The sequence below is a fragment of the Phoxinus phoxinus genome, assembly GCF_949152265.1.
Source record: "Phoxinus phoxinus genome assembly, chromosome: 20".
NCBI classification, from domain to species: Eukaryota; Metazoa; Chordata; class Actinopteri; order Cypriniformes; family Leuciscidae; genus Phoxinus; species Phoxinus phoxinus.
The window spans coordinates 27,797,244-27,813,896 of record NC_136895.1 but is presented as its reverse complement, the minus strand read 5'-3'; the positions used below and the strand labels follow the sequence as shown (position 1 = coordinate 27,813,896).

The window sequence follows — 16,653 nt, the reverse complement described above, 5'->3', positions numbered from 1 at the left end:
AATAACGTGATCATAAACATTAATCAGTATATAAATCAAAACTGCCTAATGTTACTGAATGAAATGTCGAGCTACAGGACTGTGAAGCTTTGAGTGTTGATGGACTTGATCTACTCCAAACGGGGTTTAAACATCTTCTGAATCTGATCTGGATGTAGTCTTTGAATTTGATTTTCTCAGCTTTTTGTGTAATATAGTGAGTTTAAGCTGTTTATGTTTATTTCTTCGATTCTATATATAATAGTAAAATGTTATTTTTTTTCTATTACTTTAAATACTGCTAAATATCTTATTTGTGCTTTATGTTTAAAAAGGAGTGTGTTATGCACATTAATTCATTTAATTATTTTCGCTTGGCATACCAGCGTGATGACGTCATCGCACGCATCGCATAGTAACCCGTGACTGAGTTAGTGATGCTTCATTCGTAGTAAATGCAGAGACGAGAAGTCATCACAAATGCGTTCTTCTCTTCATTGTCTTTTTACTTACAGGAGTACTACATTTGCTCAAAGTGTTACCTTTTTTATTAAACACCCACATACCCAAGTGTTGAATATGTTCAGAACAATATGAACAATATGCCCACTTGTAAATAATAAGACGCCACGCCAGCACAGGAAGCCTTTATTGTGGTCTATTGAATATTACACTCAGTAAACCGTTTCAAAAGTTAGAAATGGGCAAAAGGCAGCGCGTTTTAAATGGATGTGAAATGAAGTGTTCATTTCCATCACCCATTAATTAGGCTACTTATGTAACCATCAGAACATCATTAATAGGTTGAACCATCCTAGCTTTCATAAATTATGTTTTATTAAAAAACATTTAAGTAAATGTTATAATATATTAATTTTCAGTTCTCATTTCAATGGTGTGAACAAGATTAGAGCAGCACATTATACAAGGAATCACCCAAAAACAGTTTTTAAATATTAGGCTAAACTCCACAGATTAAATAAACAGTTTTAAACTATACTATATACATTGAACGGTCAAAATTCATATTTAAATAAAGTGCAGGATGAATCCAGAAGAAATCATGAGGAGCAGTGTCCTTCCCAGCCTTGCTTTTGTTCCATGGCTTCTTTGAGCAGTTGTGCGTTTTGTGAATGATCTTTCTGAGGAAAACCAACAAGCAAAAACAAAACAGTATTAGGGAGAGTAAAAACTAACAGTAGGGCTATAAAACAAGTTATTATGCGTTGAGCAAAATAAGTGCACAGCTTAGATGACTCTGATTATGAACATATGGAAGTTAAAATGACCAAAAGTATAGTTATTACAACACACCTTTGACCAGCAGTTGTGTACTGTGATCTAATCCCACATCTGGAACTAAACAGATGTATGTTCCTCCATCGGAGAGCTGAAGATCGGTGAGTTTGAGAACGATCTGGCCCTTCTTGAGCTCTTCAGGTAAAACTTCTGCTCTGTTCTTGTACACTGGGTCTTGTTCCTTAACTGAAACTTTTCCATGGATAATATCGTATACATTCCTGTTGTCGCTGCGTCTCCAGTAGACTGTCAGTTGGTTTTCTTCAAATGCAATGCTTCTGGGACTGCACGACAAAACAACAGAGCCTCCTTCAACGCCTTCAACCAAACTCTGCAGAGAGGCTAGAAAACAGTATGTTATATCTTTAATTTTTGATCATTAATTAGTGCTGTCGAAAAAGTTTGAGGCAAATTTTTACTTCAAAAAATCTAAGAGAGAGCCATTGATCATGTGACATCTCAAATCATTCAGAACATAATCATGTTTTGTTCATGTAACTCCAGTGTCACTGAGGCAAAGGGTAAGACGTTCTCAGATTAATGTATTTTAACAGACTAACGTTGAACTCAAATTGTTTAGCTGATAATACAGTATGTAATGAAATAAGTGTTACATCATAAAAATGCAAAGTAAAAACATTTTTATTAGTGGCCACCAACTTTTGGACCCCAGTGACACTAGCCTGTTTGTTCTGCCCTATGAAAAAAAAAAAGAGTATAATATTATTGTATTTGAAATAGATTCCTTTTTTCAATAGTGCATTGCAAATATAACAAAATGTTTTACTATCTTTAAATATATGAAAATTATATTAGCATCATGCTTTTACCTATTTTCACAATACAACTTTTAACGGACTTTAAAATAAGTGAACATTAGTATATTTTAGAAAAATATAGTTGAAGGGAAATTTTTTTATTTTTTAAAAGTGTATTTATTTGCACTTTACTTAAAAAAAAATTTATATTATGTGCTGAAAATGATTATTGTAACAATGCATTGAAAGTATACTTTCAAAATACATTATTAAATATCCTGAAGTTGTAGTATAGCCAATTTTAAGTTAAATTTTACAAAAAAAAATTAGTTTTCTTCCTCATGCTTGAAATTCACTTCATTACTTTTAGAAAGTATTAAAGCATATGATAAATGCATTGAAAAACTATTTAAGCCTATTTAAAAAAAAACTTTACCTAAGTAATATATTATATTATTAAGTAGCCTAATATTATTAATGTGCATTTCTTATTGAAGACAAAGTGTGCAATTTGTTGAATTTGGAATAAGCCAATGTTATTACTGAGCATATACGTTTTACTCTAATATCAATACACTTATGATATACTGCTTGAATGTTTCGAAGACACACTTGTAATGTACTTGTAACTCAAATAAAGTACACTTTAATGTCACTAATCAAGCATGTAATTAGTCCCTACACAGGCATATACTTGAAATTTGAAGTTCCAATTTAGCACACAAAAGTAGACCATGTAATTTAATTGTAACTAAAATATACTTAGTACAAAATTAGTTGTTTCAAAATAGCACACTTCAAGTTAACTAATCATTAACACACTTAAAGTATACTGATAGTTAGTCTGGGTGCAAGTATACTCCACATATTTTTTTTTCACCAGGGTGTTCTTACCTGTATCTATGAACAACATCAACACACAGATGGAACCGCATCTGCAAACCATGAGTAGAACATGCTGCTATTAAATCCATAAAGTGAGTCTAAAATATTTTTCCATGTCAAAAAAAAAAGGCACAGCATATGCAAAATTTGTTTTCCAATAACGCGTCATTCCTGCACAATAAACTTGAATGAGCACCTTGAACACCTGATCACGCTTTGACAGCTCTCTCTCTGTGTGTGTGTGTGTGTGTGTGTGTGTGTGTGTGTGTGTGTGTGTGTGTGTGTGTGTGTGTGTGTGTGTGTGTGTGTGTGTGTGTGTGTGTGTGTGTGTGTGTGTGTGAGAGAGAGAGAGAGAGAGACACACGCACGCACTCTAAAGCAGCTGTTTGTTTGATAACACGAGGGGATTTAAATTCCCGCGAGAATCTGCGAGGACTGTTTCTCCCCCTCTGTAGGAGGAGTCTGTCTTTAACTACTGCAAACTAAAGTCCAAACCGGGAAATATGATAGCCTAATATTGTAATTATCATTTAAATAAGACTAATTTTCAAATTGTTATAAATTAACATCTCAGGAAAATGGTATGTGGTTTCTAATCAAAATACGACTTTATGTAAGGCATTGCTTTCATACATGTCCATGTTGTTTCTTTAATAAAATAAAATCTATTGCACATGTATAGCCAACATAAATATCATATCACACACTGTGCTGTAAACCATGGTAGCCTACATAATGACTAAACATTAATTCAATATCACACGCCAAAAAACCCTTCCGAATCTCACGAGTAGGCTACATTTTACACTGAAAATAAATGATGATAGACTTAAATTTAACTCTACATCGTGCAGTTTAAATTGAGAAAGCCGTCTTACCGTCGGTACGTGTTGTACTGCGTGTGAGGGATATTCTCAGAATTAACTGTCAACAGAGTCATACTGCATTTCTGGTTACAACTATTTAAAAAGGCAGCTCTTCTGTAAAGAGTGAAAGTCGTGAATGTTGCTCCGCCTCTCCTAGAAGGCGATTCGTACAGATGCAGTGATGACGGCAGAGTCCCCGCCCCCTGATTACCTCGAGTGGGTGTACGAGTAATTTTAAAGCTGTTGTGATCGTTTATATACTGTCTATGGTTGTGATATACTGCTATATATTTATGGCCAACGATAACGGTTCTTCAGCGGCTGAGCCCAAACAAACATACACAGACAAGTTAAAGCAAACTGAATACAACTAAATAACATGCATCCTAATATACTCAATCAAACCTATAATGAACACTATTTGCATGAAATAAAATATAAGAATAATGTAAGAATGTGACGCCACCATCGTAAATGTGTTTGAAAGTTGATTTGCTCTTCTCAATGAAGTTTATGAATTTTGTTTTATTTTTTGCTTATGTAGCCTTTTTTTTCTTCTAATTTCAATGCATGAAATGTGATTTTTAATTAATGAATCATTCAATTGCAGTTAAGCACATAACACATCTGCACATTTAAATGTGTGATATTTTGAACATTTAAAAAAATAGCTTTGATTAAAAAATATTTTATTTACAAATTGTGCTAGCCAGAAAGGGGTTTAAACTGTCGTCTGAGTAAATGTAAAAATATATATATATATATATATATATATATTTATTGTAGTTGCCATTTTGAATGCACTATTCATTTGCATTGTGTAGTGTAAAAAAAAGTAGGACAGCACATCTATAAACAACATTTAAACAAGTCAAATATATACATCAATGGAACAATAGAACGGGCAGAATCAAATCAATATCAGAATGAATGCAGGTAAAAGCAGGAGTTGTAGAGTTGTTCCCAGGCTTGTTTCTGTACCATGGCTTCTTACTTGAGCTGCTCTGTGTTCAATTACTGGCTGTTCTGTGAAGGCAAAAATTAGGAGTAAAATTAAACTCTTTGAAAACTATTAGATATTTTGCTAAAAGAGCAAAATATTTGGCATGCAAAACAATCTTGTTCAACATGTTTGACTATTTATACCAACTCTTTTTAGATTGCAATCACAAAGAAACTGCAAATGTATTAAATTAGCCGGCATTACAACACACCTTTGACCAGCAGTTGTGTACTGTGATCTAATCCCACATCTGGAACGAAACAGATGTATGTTCCTCCATCGGAGAGCTGAAGATCGGTGAGTTTGAGAACGATCTGGCCCTTCTTGAGCTCTTCAGGTAACACTTCTGCTCTGTTCTTGTACGCTGAGTCTTGTTCCTTAACTGAAACTTTTCCATGGATAATATCGTATACATTCCTGTTGTCGTTGTGTCTCCAGTAGACTGTCAGGTGTTTTTCTTCAAATGCAATGCTTCTGGGACTGCACGACAAAACAACAGAGCCTCCTTCAACGCCTTTAACTACCGGATGCAGAGAGGCTAGAAAACACAACTTTTTTTTAGTTTTACATACATTTAATCGTTCACTATTATTATACAGTGAGGTCCAAAAGTCTGAAACCACATTGAAAATCTGTTGTTGTTGTTTTCTCAAATATTGAATGATTATTTCTGACTTTCTAGGTCCGAAATCAAGTGTTGCTTAAATTACATTGATCCGTGACTTTGTACTGTCAGATTTTATTCATTGAAATGCAAAATATTATTTGGAACTTCTTAAATCATGCTGGAAATGTTTTGCTGTTTTGCAAAACTGCTGCGCAAAATATTAAATGTTTCTGGCGACCTCTGCTGGTCAGAACAGTGTAAATGCAACAAAACTATGCCAAACATGCAGACACCTTCTATAAAAACCCAGTGCAATATCTATCTTTTGTCATCTACATTTCTCCTCTATATACATCACGTCGTCTATCTTATCTGTCATATATTTTGTCACCTTTGTCATCCATCTTTATGGCATCTGTCTTTCTCATCTATCATCTGCCTGTCTATCCTAATCTGTTCTATCTTAAATTCCTAATCTATTACTAAAATTACTTTTTATTTTACCCAAAGATTGGAGAAATCTTGAATCGTTAATCTGACACACATATATTCTGAGGTTCTAATTGTTGCATTGTTCTGAATAAGTAGATTGAGATTCACAAATAAAATGTAAAGAGATTCACTTTTACAAATCACTCAAATTTATAAATAAAGATCCACAAATAACTTAGTTTATCTTTTTTTCTTCTTTTTTTTTTTAGAAATGGGCAAATAGGCTTACAGTATTTGCTCTGTTCTTACCTGTATCTATCAACAGAACCAACAGATAGATGAAACAACATCTGAAAATCAAGAGGGAACATTTTAATAACAATTATGCTGAGCAATCTCAAGTCCAAAAATCAACGATATGATTGTTGCCAGATTGGATGGGCGAGCTCCAGCCCAAAACTCACAAAAACCCCTCCCAAAAAATGTAACTGACAAAATAATGTGATAGAATTTTATTGACATGACAATCAAGGGGCGATAGGGGCAATTATTTTCTCCTTATAGCAAAATAATAATGAAAAAAAAATACACCAGAAAAACGGATCAAAACGATTTTGATTAAATAATTAAATTGTGCTTGATTTCAGTTATAATAATTTTTACTAAGATCCTTCGCATCATTTCTCACCGCAGGTGTAATTAGCATTTAGATAGTTGGTCATGTCTCCCACTCATCATCAGTGTGTAACGCTAGCTTACACACTAAAACTGAACCAATAAGGCGTGTTGATAGGGAAACTGTGTAGATGTCTGCATTGCACACATTGTTTTTTTCTGATACTTTATTTACACGTGTCCGTAGGCTATCTATTAAAGTAGCCTACATGACTAAAAACATAAAAGCGAGAGAGAGAAAAAAACAGCTGCTTGGGCGAGATATATCCAGCTGCAGACCCGCAGCACCACCAGTTTCAGAACCCCAGCGCCAGAACCGGAAGTGAGGGAGTTATTGACAATGAGACAAGCAATACAAGTCTACAATAACTACAAATTAATTTAATATATATTCATATATTCCTTCTGGAGATGCCCGAATGTTTTGTTCAAATATTTGACTTGCTGTATCCACATTATATAATAGATATAGGATCTACAGATGTAGGGGAGGGCCGGGACGATTGAAACGCGGGATGGATGAAACATTGCGATTTTCTTGAAAACCACTCACGTCATGTACGTCATATTTCTTCAGCACGTATAACACGCAATGCCTACCAGACCCGCAAAAACATTTCTTCTTTACGTCATGCCGTTTTGGATTTAAAGCCGGAAAGCTGTTTTTGAGTGCAGTAAGTGAATTCTTTCGTGCGGTAGGCTACTTTTTTTTGACTGACAAGTTGTATTTATTGTTTCATGTGCCATTGTAATGATAATACGGCAGGTGTATTGAGATATATCCAGCTGCAGACCCGCAGCACCACCAGTTTCAGAACCCCAGCGCCAGAACCGGAAGTGAGGGGCGGAGTTATTTACAATGAGACAAGCATGTAAACGATGACAGAATTTTCACTAATTTGAAGAATGTTAACCCTTTCACACGTAAGTTTAAAATATTCTAATTGACCCCCCCAGCGTGAGTTTTTCAAGACGACCGTTATTTCGAATCTGTCACTTTATGGTTTCCATGGTGACGCGTCACTGCTTGTCACGTGACACAGCGCAACCACAACACAGCGCTGAATGAATGATGATCTGCTTTTATGTCATTTTTCCTTTTTTATTCTAAATATTCATTACTTTAACTTACATATTTGTTGAGTCTCTTTTCTGTCTCTGCTTACTGAAAAAGGTGTATACATTGTATAAGCTACCATTGACTAAACATTGGGGATTAGTCTACAATAACTACAAATTAATTTAAAACAGTATTCCTTCTGGAGATTCCCGAATGTTTTGTTCAAATATTTGACTTGCTGTATCCACATTATAATAGATATAGGATCTACAGATGTACACTACTCTGCATTGTGAAAAGCCAGTGTCAAGGTCCAGCACACTTCTGAATGATTGGTGGCAGTTTTCATAATTACTTTAACAATGGTATGTGTCACTTTACAATAGTTTGTGGCATTTTCTCTCATGCTAGTTTACAATTATTTGAAATACGTGATTGGTAAGTGTCAATTTGTGGTGCACAAACAACATACTCCTGCTTGTAAGTAGTACCACTTTAATAAGAACATTTTACTAAAATAGCTAAATAGTTTCTATATTCTTGTATAGTTACAAATGACAGCTTAACTGTCCTATATACAAATAGAAATAAATGTGTTATCATAACAACTGTATTTACAATATGTAGGTAAATACATTGTAAAAATTATTATAAAAAAAGAACCATAGTAAATATAAATGCATACAACGGACCACGATATTAAAAATATGGTGAAGCCCAATGTTTCTGTATCTTAATGTATCATTATAACATACGTATAAAGTATGACGTTTCGTGTGTAATAAAAGTATACCGTTTCGTGTCTAAGCAAATTACGCTCCAAAACGCGTTACTCGGTTTAGAACGTAAGCTCCGCACCTCACTTCCGGTTCTGGCGCTGGTGTTAGAACGTAAGCTCCGCCCCTTACTTCCGGTTCTGGCGCTGGTGTTAGAACGTAAGCTCCGCCCCTCACTTCCGGTTCTGGCCTTAGAACGTAAGCTCCGCCCCTTACTTCCGGTTCTGGCGCTGGGGTTCTGAAACTGGTGGTGCTGCGGGTCTGCAGCTGGATACTATAGGGTGTATTAGTACTGTAACACACCCTTAGTGTGCAATATCAAAGTTTTTTAGTTTAAGGGAAAAACAGGTTTAACTGGCGGGATGCGCTGTCGGGACGGATGAAACAGCGCCTCCTTCCAGTTAAACCTGTCATAGGAAAACCGCTGTTAAGGCTATTCAACTAGTAAACACTCGATATGACTCAAGGAAGAAGTATAAGATAATTAATTGTAAACGGATTTGTCTGTCTTCGTCAAAATAGCCTATTAGAAAGATTACACAAAATGCGCATAGGCTTATCGCCTATGTTTAATGGGTGATAGAACAAAATGGTTAAAATGAGCCTTTAAATTAAAATAAATGACAAAATATGTTTGTAACAATATGTACACAAGTTACTTGTCAGGTGTTGTTCATAAAAACAAGCATTAGATGAATAGTTGCCGTTTAAACTGTTATGTTTCATCCGTCCCACCCCTGTGTTGCAACAAAGCACAACTACCGATCAAAGTAAATTTTTACTTAAATCATTCTATATTTGTACCGAATAACACATGATACTAAGAGAACACATATGTGAGTTGTTGATCACACACACACAAAAAATCTATCTGTAACCTTATCGTAGAAAATGACGTTTATCTGAAAAGTGTTTCAACAGTCCTGCCTCTCCCCTACAATACTCTGCATTGTGAAAAGCCAGTGTCAAGGTCCAGCACACTTCTGAATGATTGGTGACAGTTTTCATAATTACTTTAACAATGGTATGTGTCACTTTACAATAGTTTGTGGCATTTTCTCTCATGCTAGTTTACAATTATTTGAAATACCTGATTGGTAAGTGTCAATTTGTGGTGCACAAACAACATACTCCTGCTTGTAAGTAGTACCACTTTAATAAGAACATTTTACTAAAATAGCGAAATAGTTTCTATATTCTTGTATAGTTACAAATGACAGCTTAACTGTCCTATATACAAATAGAAATAAATGTGTTATCATAACAACTGTATTTACAATATGTAGGTAAATAGAAATACATTGTCAAAATTATAAAAAAAAAAAGAACCAGCCTAGTAAATATAAATGCATACAACGGACCACGATATTAAAAATATGAAGCCCAATGTTTCAGTATCTTAATGTATCATTATAACATACGTATAAAGTATGACGTTTCGTGTGTAATAAAAGCATACCATTTTGTGTCTAAGCAAATTACGCTCTAAAACGTTAGGTGGCGTTACTCAGTTTAGAACGTAAGCTCCGCCCCTCACTTCCGGTTCTGGCGCTGGTGTTAGAACGTAAGCTCCGCCCCTTTCTTCCGGTTCTGGCGCTGGGGTTCTGAAACTGGTGGTGCTGCGGGTCTGCAGCTGGATACTAGGCTAAGTGTACCTATTAAGCCCATGTACCCTTTAAGCCCACTTTCAACTTTGAAGTCTAATATAAAAAAGAGAAAATCTTATTTTTTGCTGCTCCTTATTTTAACCAATCCAGTGATTTGTAACTTACCTGACATTTTTTATTGCATGTTAAACACATTTGGCAATGTTAAGTTAGCCCCACTCCTGTGCATGCGGTCTCAGGGGACCTCAAACAAAGACACCCAAAAACTTTGGTGTTTCTGGACCCTTCAGAAATCAACACATTTCTGCAATTTTCAGCCATTCTTTTGGTAACTACATTGATATTATGTCAAATAAGAGATAAATGTATTGTTTTTTGTGTATGAACAAATAATAATTCATAATTTTATATAATTTTCCTTTAAATGGAAAGATGAATTTTATTAGTTTGCGCTCAAAGCTAATCTCAAGGTCAAACCATTAGCCTTACTGGAAGATAGACTGCTGAAGAATTAAGCATGTGAACTACAAACACTTCATATTTTGTGATTTATTTTACATTAATTTACAAATAAATACATCATAAATTGTTTTGTTGGGAAGATTATTTTCAAAAATTAACTTTTTTTAAAGATGGGCTTAAATGGTACAGCGCCATAAAACGCATGCAAACTAGAGTCAACACAAGCTAACCTTGAATGAAAAAAACATAACATTTCTCAATTTGGGCACAATGGAAATTACTATGATGCTTTGTCCACAGTATATTTAAGCTACTTGTATGTCTGTGTAAACATATATTATATTTTTTAAAGGAAAACTGTCTTTTTTTCACCTTTACTGACTGTGGAACCATTTAAGCCCACCTTATGTGTTTCAATGAGGAATCCCTCAAATTACAAAGTTTAATCAACTTTGTGAGAGAAATTGTTTAATGACCTATTTAATTGGATACTTCATGTGGAATTTTGACTTCATGTGGAACCAAGCCGACTCAAGGCTCCATACTTAGGACATGGGAGGACCACTAGTGGACCCCCCCCCTAACCCCTGAGTCTGGAATCCCAACTTGGGTTCCTTCCCAGGATACACTCGGTCAAAGTTCCAGCTTTGACCAGGCATAACTCCAGAATCAAGCCAACTTAAGGCTCCATACTCCCGGCGTGGGGGGCCCACTAGAATACCCCCTGAAAGCCAAGAGTATGGATCCGCAACTCGGCTAGGCTCCTGAGATGCTCCAGAGTCAAGCCGACTGAAGGCTCCAGACCACCGGCCTGGACCCCCAGCCACTAACACCTACCAATCACACCCAGGGCTCTAATCAAACATTAGCAAAATTATTTTTTTTAATGCTTCCCTGTCACTGAATAAATATATCAATGTTTTACTTATTTTAAAAAAATTGAACAAATTATATTGTATAAATCAATCATGATGTGGGCTTATTTGGAACACATGCGGGCTTAAATGGTGCCAAAGTACCAATTAAGCCCATGCCAGACTTCTGACTTTATTAATAAAATATCTTAATTTTATATTCTAAAATGTACATCAACTAATAAATAAATTTTCAAATGTGAGATTAATCTTGCATTTTAACAAATAATTTTTCTTATAAACCATGTCAATATCTATGAAAAAAACCTAGACTTAGATTTTGGTGGGCTTAATGGGTACGCTTACCCTATAGGGTGTATTAGTACTGTAACACACCCTTAAGTGTGCAATATCAAAGTTTTTTAGTTTAAGGGAAAAACAGGTTTAACTGTCGGGATGCGCTGTCGGGACGGATGAAACAGCGCCTCCTTCCAGTTAAACCTGTCATAGGAAAACCGCTGTTAAGGCTATTCAACTAGTAAACACTCGATATGACTCAAGGAAGAAGTATAAGATAATTAATTGTAAACGGATTTGTCTGTCTTCGTCAAAATAGCCTATTAGAAAGATTACACAAAATGCGCATAGGCTTATCGCCTATGTTTAATGGGTGATAGAACAAAATGGTTAAAATGAGCCTTTAAATTAAAATAAATGACAAAATATGTTTGTAACAATATGTACACAAGTTACTTGTCAGGTGTTGTTCATAAAAACAAGCATTAGATGAATAGTTGCCGTTTAAACTGTTATGTTTCATCCGTCCCACCCCTGTGTTGCAACAAAGCACAACTACCGATCAAAGTAAATTTTTACTTAAATCATTCTATATTTGTACCGAATAACACATGATACTAAGAGAACACATATGTGAGTTGTTGATCACACACACACAAAAAATCTATCTGTAACCTTATCGTAGAAAATGACGTTTATCTGAAAAGTGTTTCAACAGTCCTGCCTCTCCCCTACAATACTCTGCATTGTGAAAAGCCAGTGTCAAGGTCCAGCACACTTCTGAATGATTGGTGGCAGTTTTCATAATTACTTTAACAATGGTATGTGTCACTTTACAATAGTTTGTGGCATTTTCTCTCATGCTAGTTTACAATTATTTGAAATACGTGATTGGTAAGTGTCAATTTGTGGTGCACAAACAACATACTCCTGCTTGTAAGTAGTACCACTTTAATAAGAACATTTTACTAAAATAGCGAAATAGTTTCTATATTCTTGTATAGTTACAAATGACAGCTTAACTGTCCTATATACAAATAGAAATAAATGTGTTATCATAACAACTGTATTTACAATATGTAGGTAAATAGAAATACATTGTCAAAATTATAAAAAAAAAAGAACCAGCCTAGTAAATATAAATGCATACAACGGACCACGATATTAAAAATATGAAGCCCAATGTTTCAGTATCTTAATGTATCATTATAACATACGTATAAAGTATGACGTTTCGTGTGTAATAAAAGCATACCATTTTGTGTCTAAGCAAATTACGCTCTAAAACGTTAGGTGGCGTTACTCAGTTTAGAACGTAAGCTCCGCCCCTCACTTCCGGTTCTGGCGCTGGTGTTAGAACGTAAGCTCCGCCCCTTTCTTCCGGTTCTGGCGCTGGGGTTCTGAAACTGGTGGTGCTGCGAGTCTGCAGTTGGATACTATAGGAGAGGGCCAATGCATTTTTTGTCCGATCCGACCCGATCAAAAGATTGAAGCCTGGGCTGGAAACCGGAAGCCTGGGCGGCGAAAACCGAAACCCGCCCAATCTGGCAACACTAGCAAAAAATGTAAAAATAAATACCGCCTATCTTGGGGTAAACTTGATAGGCTGTTACTGGCTCACAGCGATTTATGAGCTTGTGCAGCTATGGTAACGTCTTTCAAAGACTGTTTACAGTTCACGGCGTTTATGCATGGTTCGTTAAGGTTTTTTTCAATGAGTGTTGAATTGAAACAGACAATGAAACAGAATTTTGACTTATTTCATTCAAACATGTCCTAGTTGTTTGTTTAAAAAACATTCTATTGCACACTGTATGTAGCCTAACGTTACACAAATAAGGGTCATTCTATCACACATTGCGCTTTAAAACATGGCAGGCTACTTGACTAACTGAAACATTAGTTCAATGTCACACACCTAAAAACCTTTCCAAATCTCACGAGTACATTACACTGAAAAGGAATGAATATATTTAACTACATCGTGCAGTTTAAATTGAGAAAGCCGTCTTACCGTCGGTAGCCTATGTGTTGTACTGTGTGTGAGGAATATTCTCAGAATTAGCCGGTAATAACAGACTCATACTGATACTGCCTCTCTGGTTCAAAAAATAATTTAAATAATTTTAAAAAAGGCGCCCTCTCTGTAAAAGCGAAAGTCGTGAATGTTCGCTGCACCCATAGGTTGCACCGTATAGTGATGATGCCATAGCCCCGCCCCCTGGTTACCTTGAGTGGGCGGTGTCGGTACACGATCCGTTCCACCTGCACGATCCGTTTCACGCATGCGCGTAGTTACGTAGTAGAAAACGTCACGGTTTTCCTACACTATCGGTACCGCGCATGCGATGAAACACTTGACGGCCAGGCGGCACAACTTGCGGCATATTTGTGTAACGTTCGTTGTATTGTGTTTAAAATTTCGATGTGTTTGCCAATCCAAAACAATAAAGGAGTTACATGAACATACATGATCAGTTTCCATTTATGGCCAACGATAACGGTTATTCAGCGGTTGAGCCTAAACAAACATACATAGACAAGTTAAAGCAAACTGAATAGGTAAACATCAACTAAATAACACGCATCCTAATATACTCAATCAAACCTATAGCCCCCCTAATTAACACTATTTGCATTAAATCATTTCATAAATCGTCGTAAATGTGTTTGAAAGTTGATTTGCTATCCTCAAAAGTTTCTGAATTTCGGTTTTTTTTCATAATCATTTTTTAAAAAACGAATTTCAATGCATAAAAATAATAAATTTTAAATAATGAATGATTCGACTGCAGTTCAGCACATAATCTACAAACACAGCTGTGTGATATTTTGAACAAGGACCAAACACTTTTGATTCAAATATATATATTGCCAATGAGTTCAATAATATAGCATATATTAAAATACAATTTACAAAGCTGTACAAATAAAAGGTTGTAGCCTATATTTATATAATAGGTACATCCATAAGTAGCATGAAAATATGTAACAAGTGCAGTTTATTGGATTTATCACTTTTTGCTTGATTAAATAAACACTTTGTCTATAATAAACCTGCATGTTGTTTTAATGGTACAAAGACTTCTTATGTCAAAAGATCAAGGCACATTTGATTTCTCATGTCATGACTTATTTAAATACTTTATATATAAAATAAAATAAAAAAAGAGGAAAAAAATGCAGAAAATGTTGGAAAATAAATTTTATACTATTAACTCTTTCCCTGCCATTGAGGGAATTTTCCGGCTTTCACTGTTATACGGTAGGGCATATGGTATACGGCGCTATTACACATCCTCTGAAAGAGTAATCTCCTGATGAGAACACATGAGCAGATGATGCAGAAACAAGAGATCTCATATGTAATCATATGCAAATATATGCAATAACGCGATCATCAACATTAAACAGCATTTAAATCAAAACTACCTAATGTTACTGAATGAAATGTCGACCAAGGACGAGCTACAGGACTCTGAAGCTTTAGGGGTGTTGATGGACTCGATCTATACCGGTACTCCAAACATCGTTCTGAATCTGATCTGGGTGTAGTCTTTGACAAAAACGTGATTTTCTCAGCTTTTTTCCTTAAAATGTTGCTTCTTTTTTTTGAAACACCCACATACCCAAGTGTTGAATATGTTCAGATATTCGTACAACAAAATATTCTGGGGGCCTTTAAACTTGTGAAAATGATTAAAACGGGGGCAGTGGCTGGCAAAAAAAAAAAAAAAAAAACACTGGTAGGGAAAGATTTAATAATAAAAAACTATAATAATAATAATAAAAGTTTTAAAATAATATACACAAATGAACTGTTGTGTATTTACAGTTAATAGCGCATTTCTCCAGACATATAGGTGTAGTGTGACAAAACATACATACGTTTTGTGTCAGCTTTACAGAACTCTATTGTCATTATTGATGTTAGATGGTTAAAAAAAAGAGCTAAATGTTTCTTGTTTTTGTCAGGGGAATGTAAATGTGGATGATATTCCCGTGTGTATATACTGTAATCAAGGGCAGGTTTGTCTCCGGCTTAGGGTCCGCTCTCTATTCAATGGAACCTGTAAGAAAATAGAGAAAAAAAATTAAATAGAGAAAATTAGAGAAAGTGTTTGAATGTTCCCATCAATCTACAAATTAACTTAGTCTTCCCACCACAGTGATTTTAAACGATTCACAATGAAACATGACGCTCTGATAAAGACAGAAAAACTACATGATGTATTTGTGTGTTTCAAAAAAGATGGAAACAACATGTATTCCTTTCTTTTATAATCTGTCTTTATTAATAGTTTTCATCTTAGTAAGACATTTAAAAGCTTTGAAAGATCTACTCACATGAGCAACAATGAAAGTATGAATGATCATCTGTCCGCCGCTGGTGATGTGGAGTTTATAATGTCCACAGAGTTTAGGTGTGACGTTCGTGATGGTCAGAGATCCGGTGTTGAGGTCCAGTTTCAAACGGTCTTTGAATTTTTGAATTGTTCTATTACATGGAAGTTCCTCATTGTGTGTTTTATTCAGTGTCGCTATGACAGCAAATTTAGCATTGTGTTTTTTGGAATCCGCAAACTTCCAGCACATCTCCTCCATTCCCTGTATTTCAGGATCAGCAGTGTGTAGCGTGACCGGTTGTCCCTCCATCACGGACACTGACGTGATTTTATCTTCCTTAACAAACACACCTGGAGAACAAACAGTTTTTCAGATGTGATCCAACCACATTTGTGTTGCCAAACACCAGCCGTCAGAACGTTTACTTCGTTTTTTTAATGGAAAAAATAAAATAATTTCAAACAGGCAATTTTTATTTACTGACAATTTGAGCCAGTTTCCCAAGAAGTGATTATGGAAACACATGGGATGGTGCGTTAATGAGCAAATGTTTTTATGTGACATTCTAATTTAATTCACAACTTTGGATGGAAACAACTAACCTTGTGACTGTATAACTACGGAGCCCCTAAAGGGACATGGTGGTGGGGAAAAATATGAGTTGGGAGGAAAAATAATAAATCAATGCTCTCCAGAGGAACTTTGCGCGCGCTTCCCAGAGGAACTTTGCGTGCGCTTCCCAGAGG

General features: G+C 35.4%; 2 protein-coding genes across 3 annotated transcripts in view; both read right to left on the bottom strand.

Annotated features, from left to right (window-relative positions):
• Positions 1-437: 437 nt before the first annotated feature.
• On the bottom strand, positions 438-3,936 carry LOC306988011 (programmed cell death 1 ligand 1-like). Its single transcript, XM_079592709.1, has 4 exons — positions 3,800-3,936; positions 2,931-2,971; positions 1,294-1,620; positions 438-1,121 (listed from the first exon to the last, which is right to left on the bottom strand). The coding sequence occupies exons 1-4, from the start codon at positions 3,859-3,861 to the stop codon at positions 1,009-1,011; spliced, it is 543 nt and encodes a 180-aa protein (XP_079448835.1). The 5' UTR covers positions 3,862-3,936; the 3' UTR covers positions 438-1,008.
• Positions 3,937-15,153: 11,217 nt separating this feature from the next.
• LOC306987985 (uncharacterized protein) overlaps positions 15,154-16,653 on the bottom strand; it is a 28,031-nt gene continuing 26,531 nt past the window's right edge. For both annotated transcript variants that reach the window (XM_079592669.1, XM_079592670.1), the window contains exons 8-9: positions 15,908-16,257; positions 15,154-15,630 (exon numbers count right to left, since the gene is read on the bottom strand). In XM_079592669.1, coding sequence (XP_079448795.1) covers positions 15,580-15,630; positions 15,908-16,257 — 401 coding nt within the window. In that variant the 3' untranslated portion in view covers positions 15,154-15,579. The remainder of the gene's footprint in view (positions 15,631-15,907; positions 16,258-16,653) is intronic.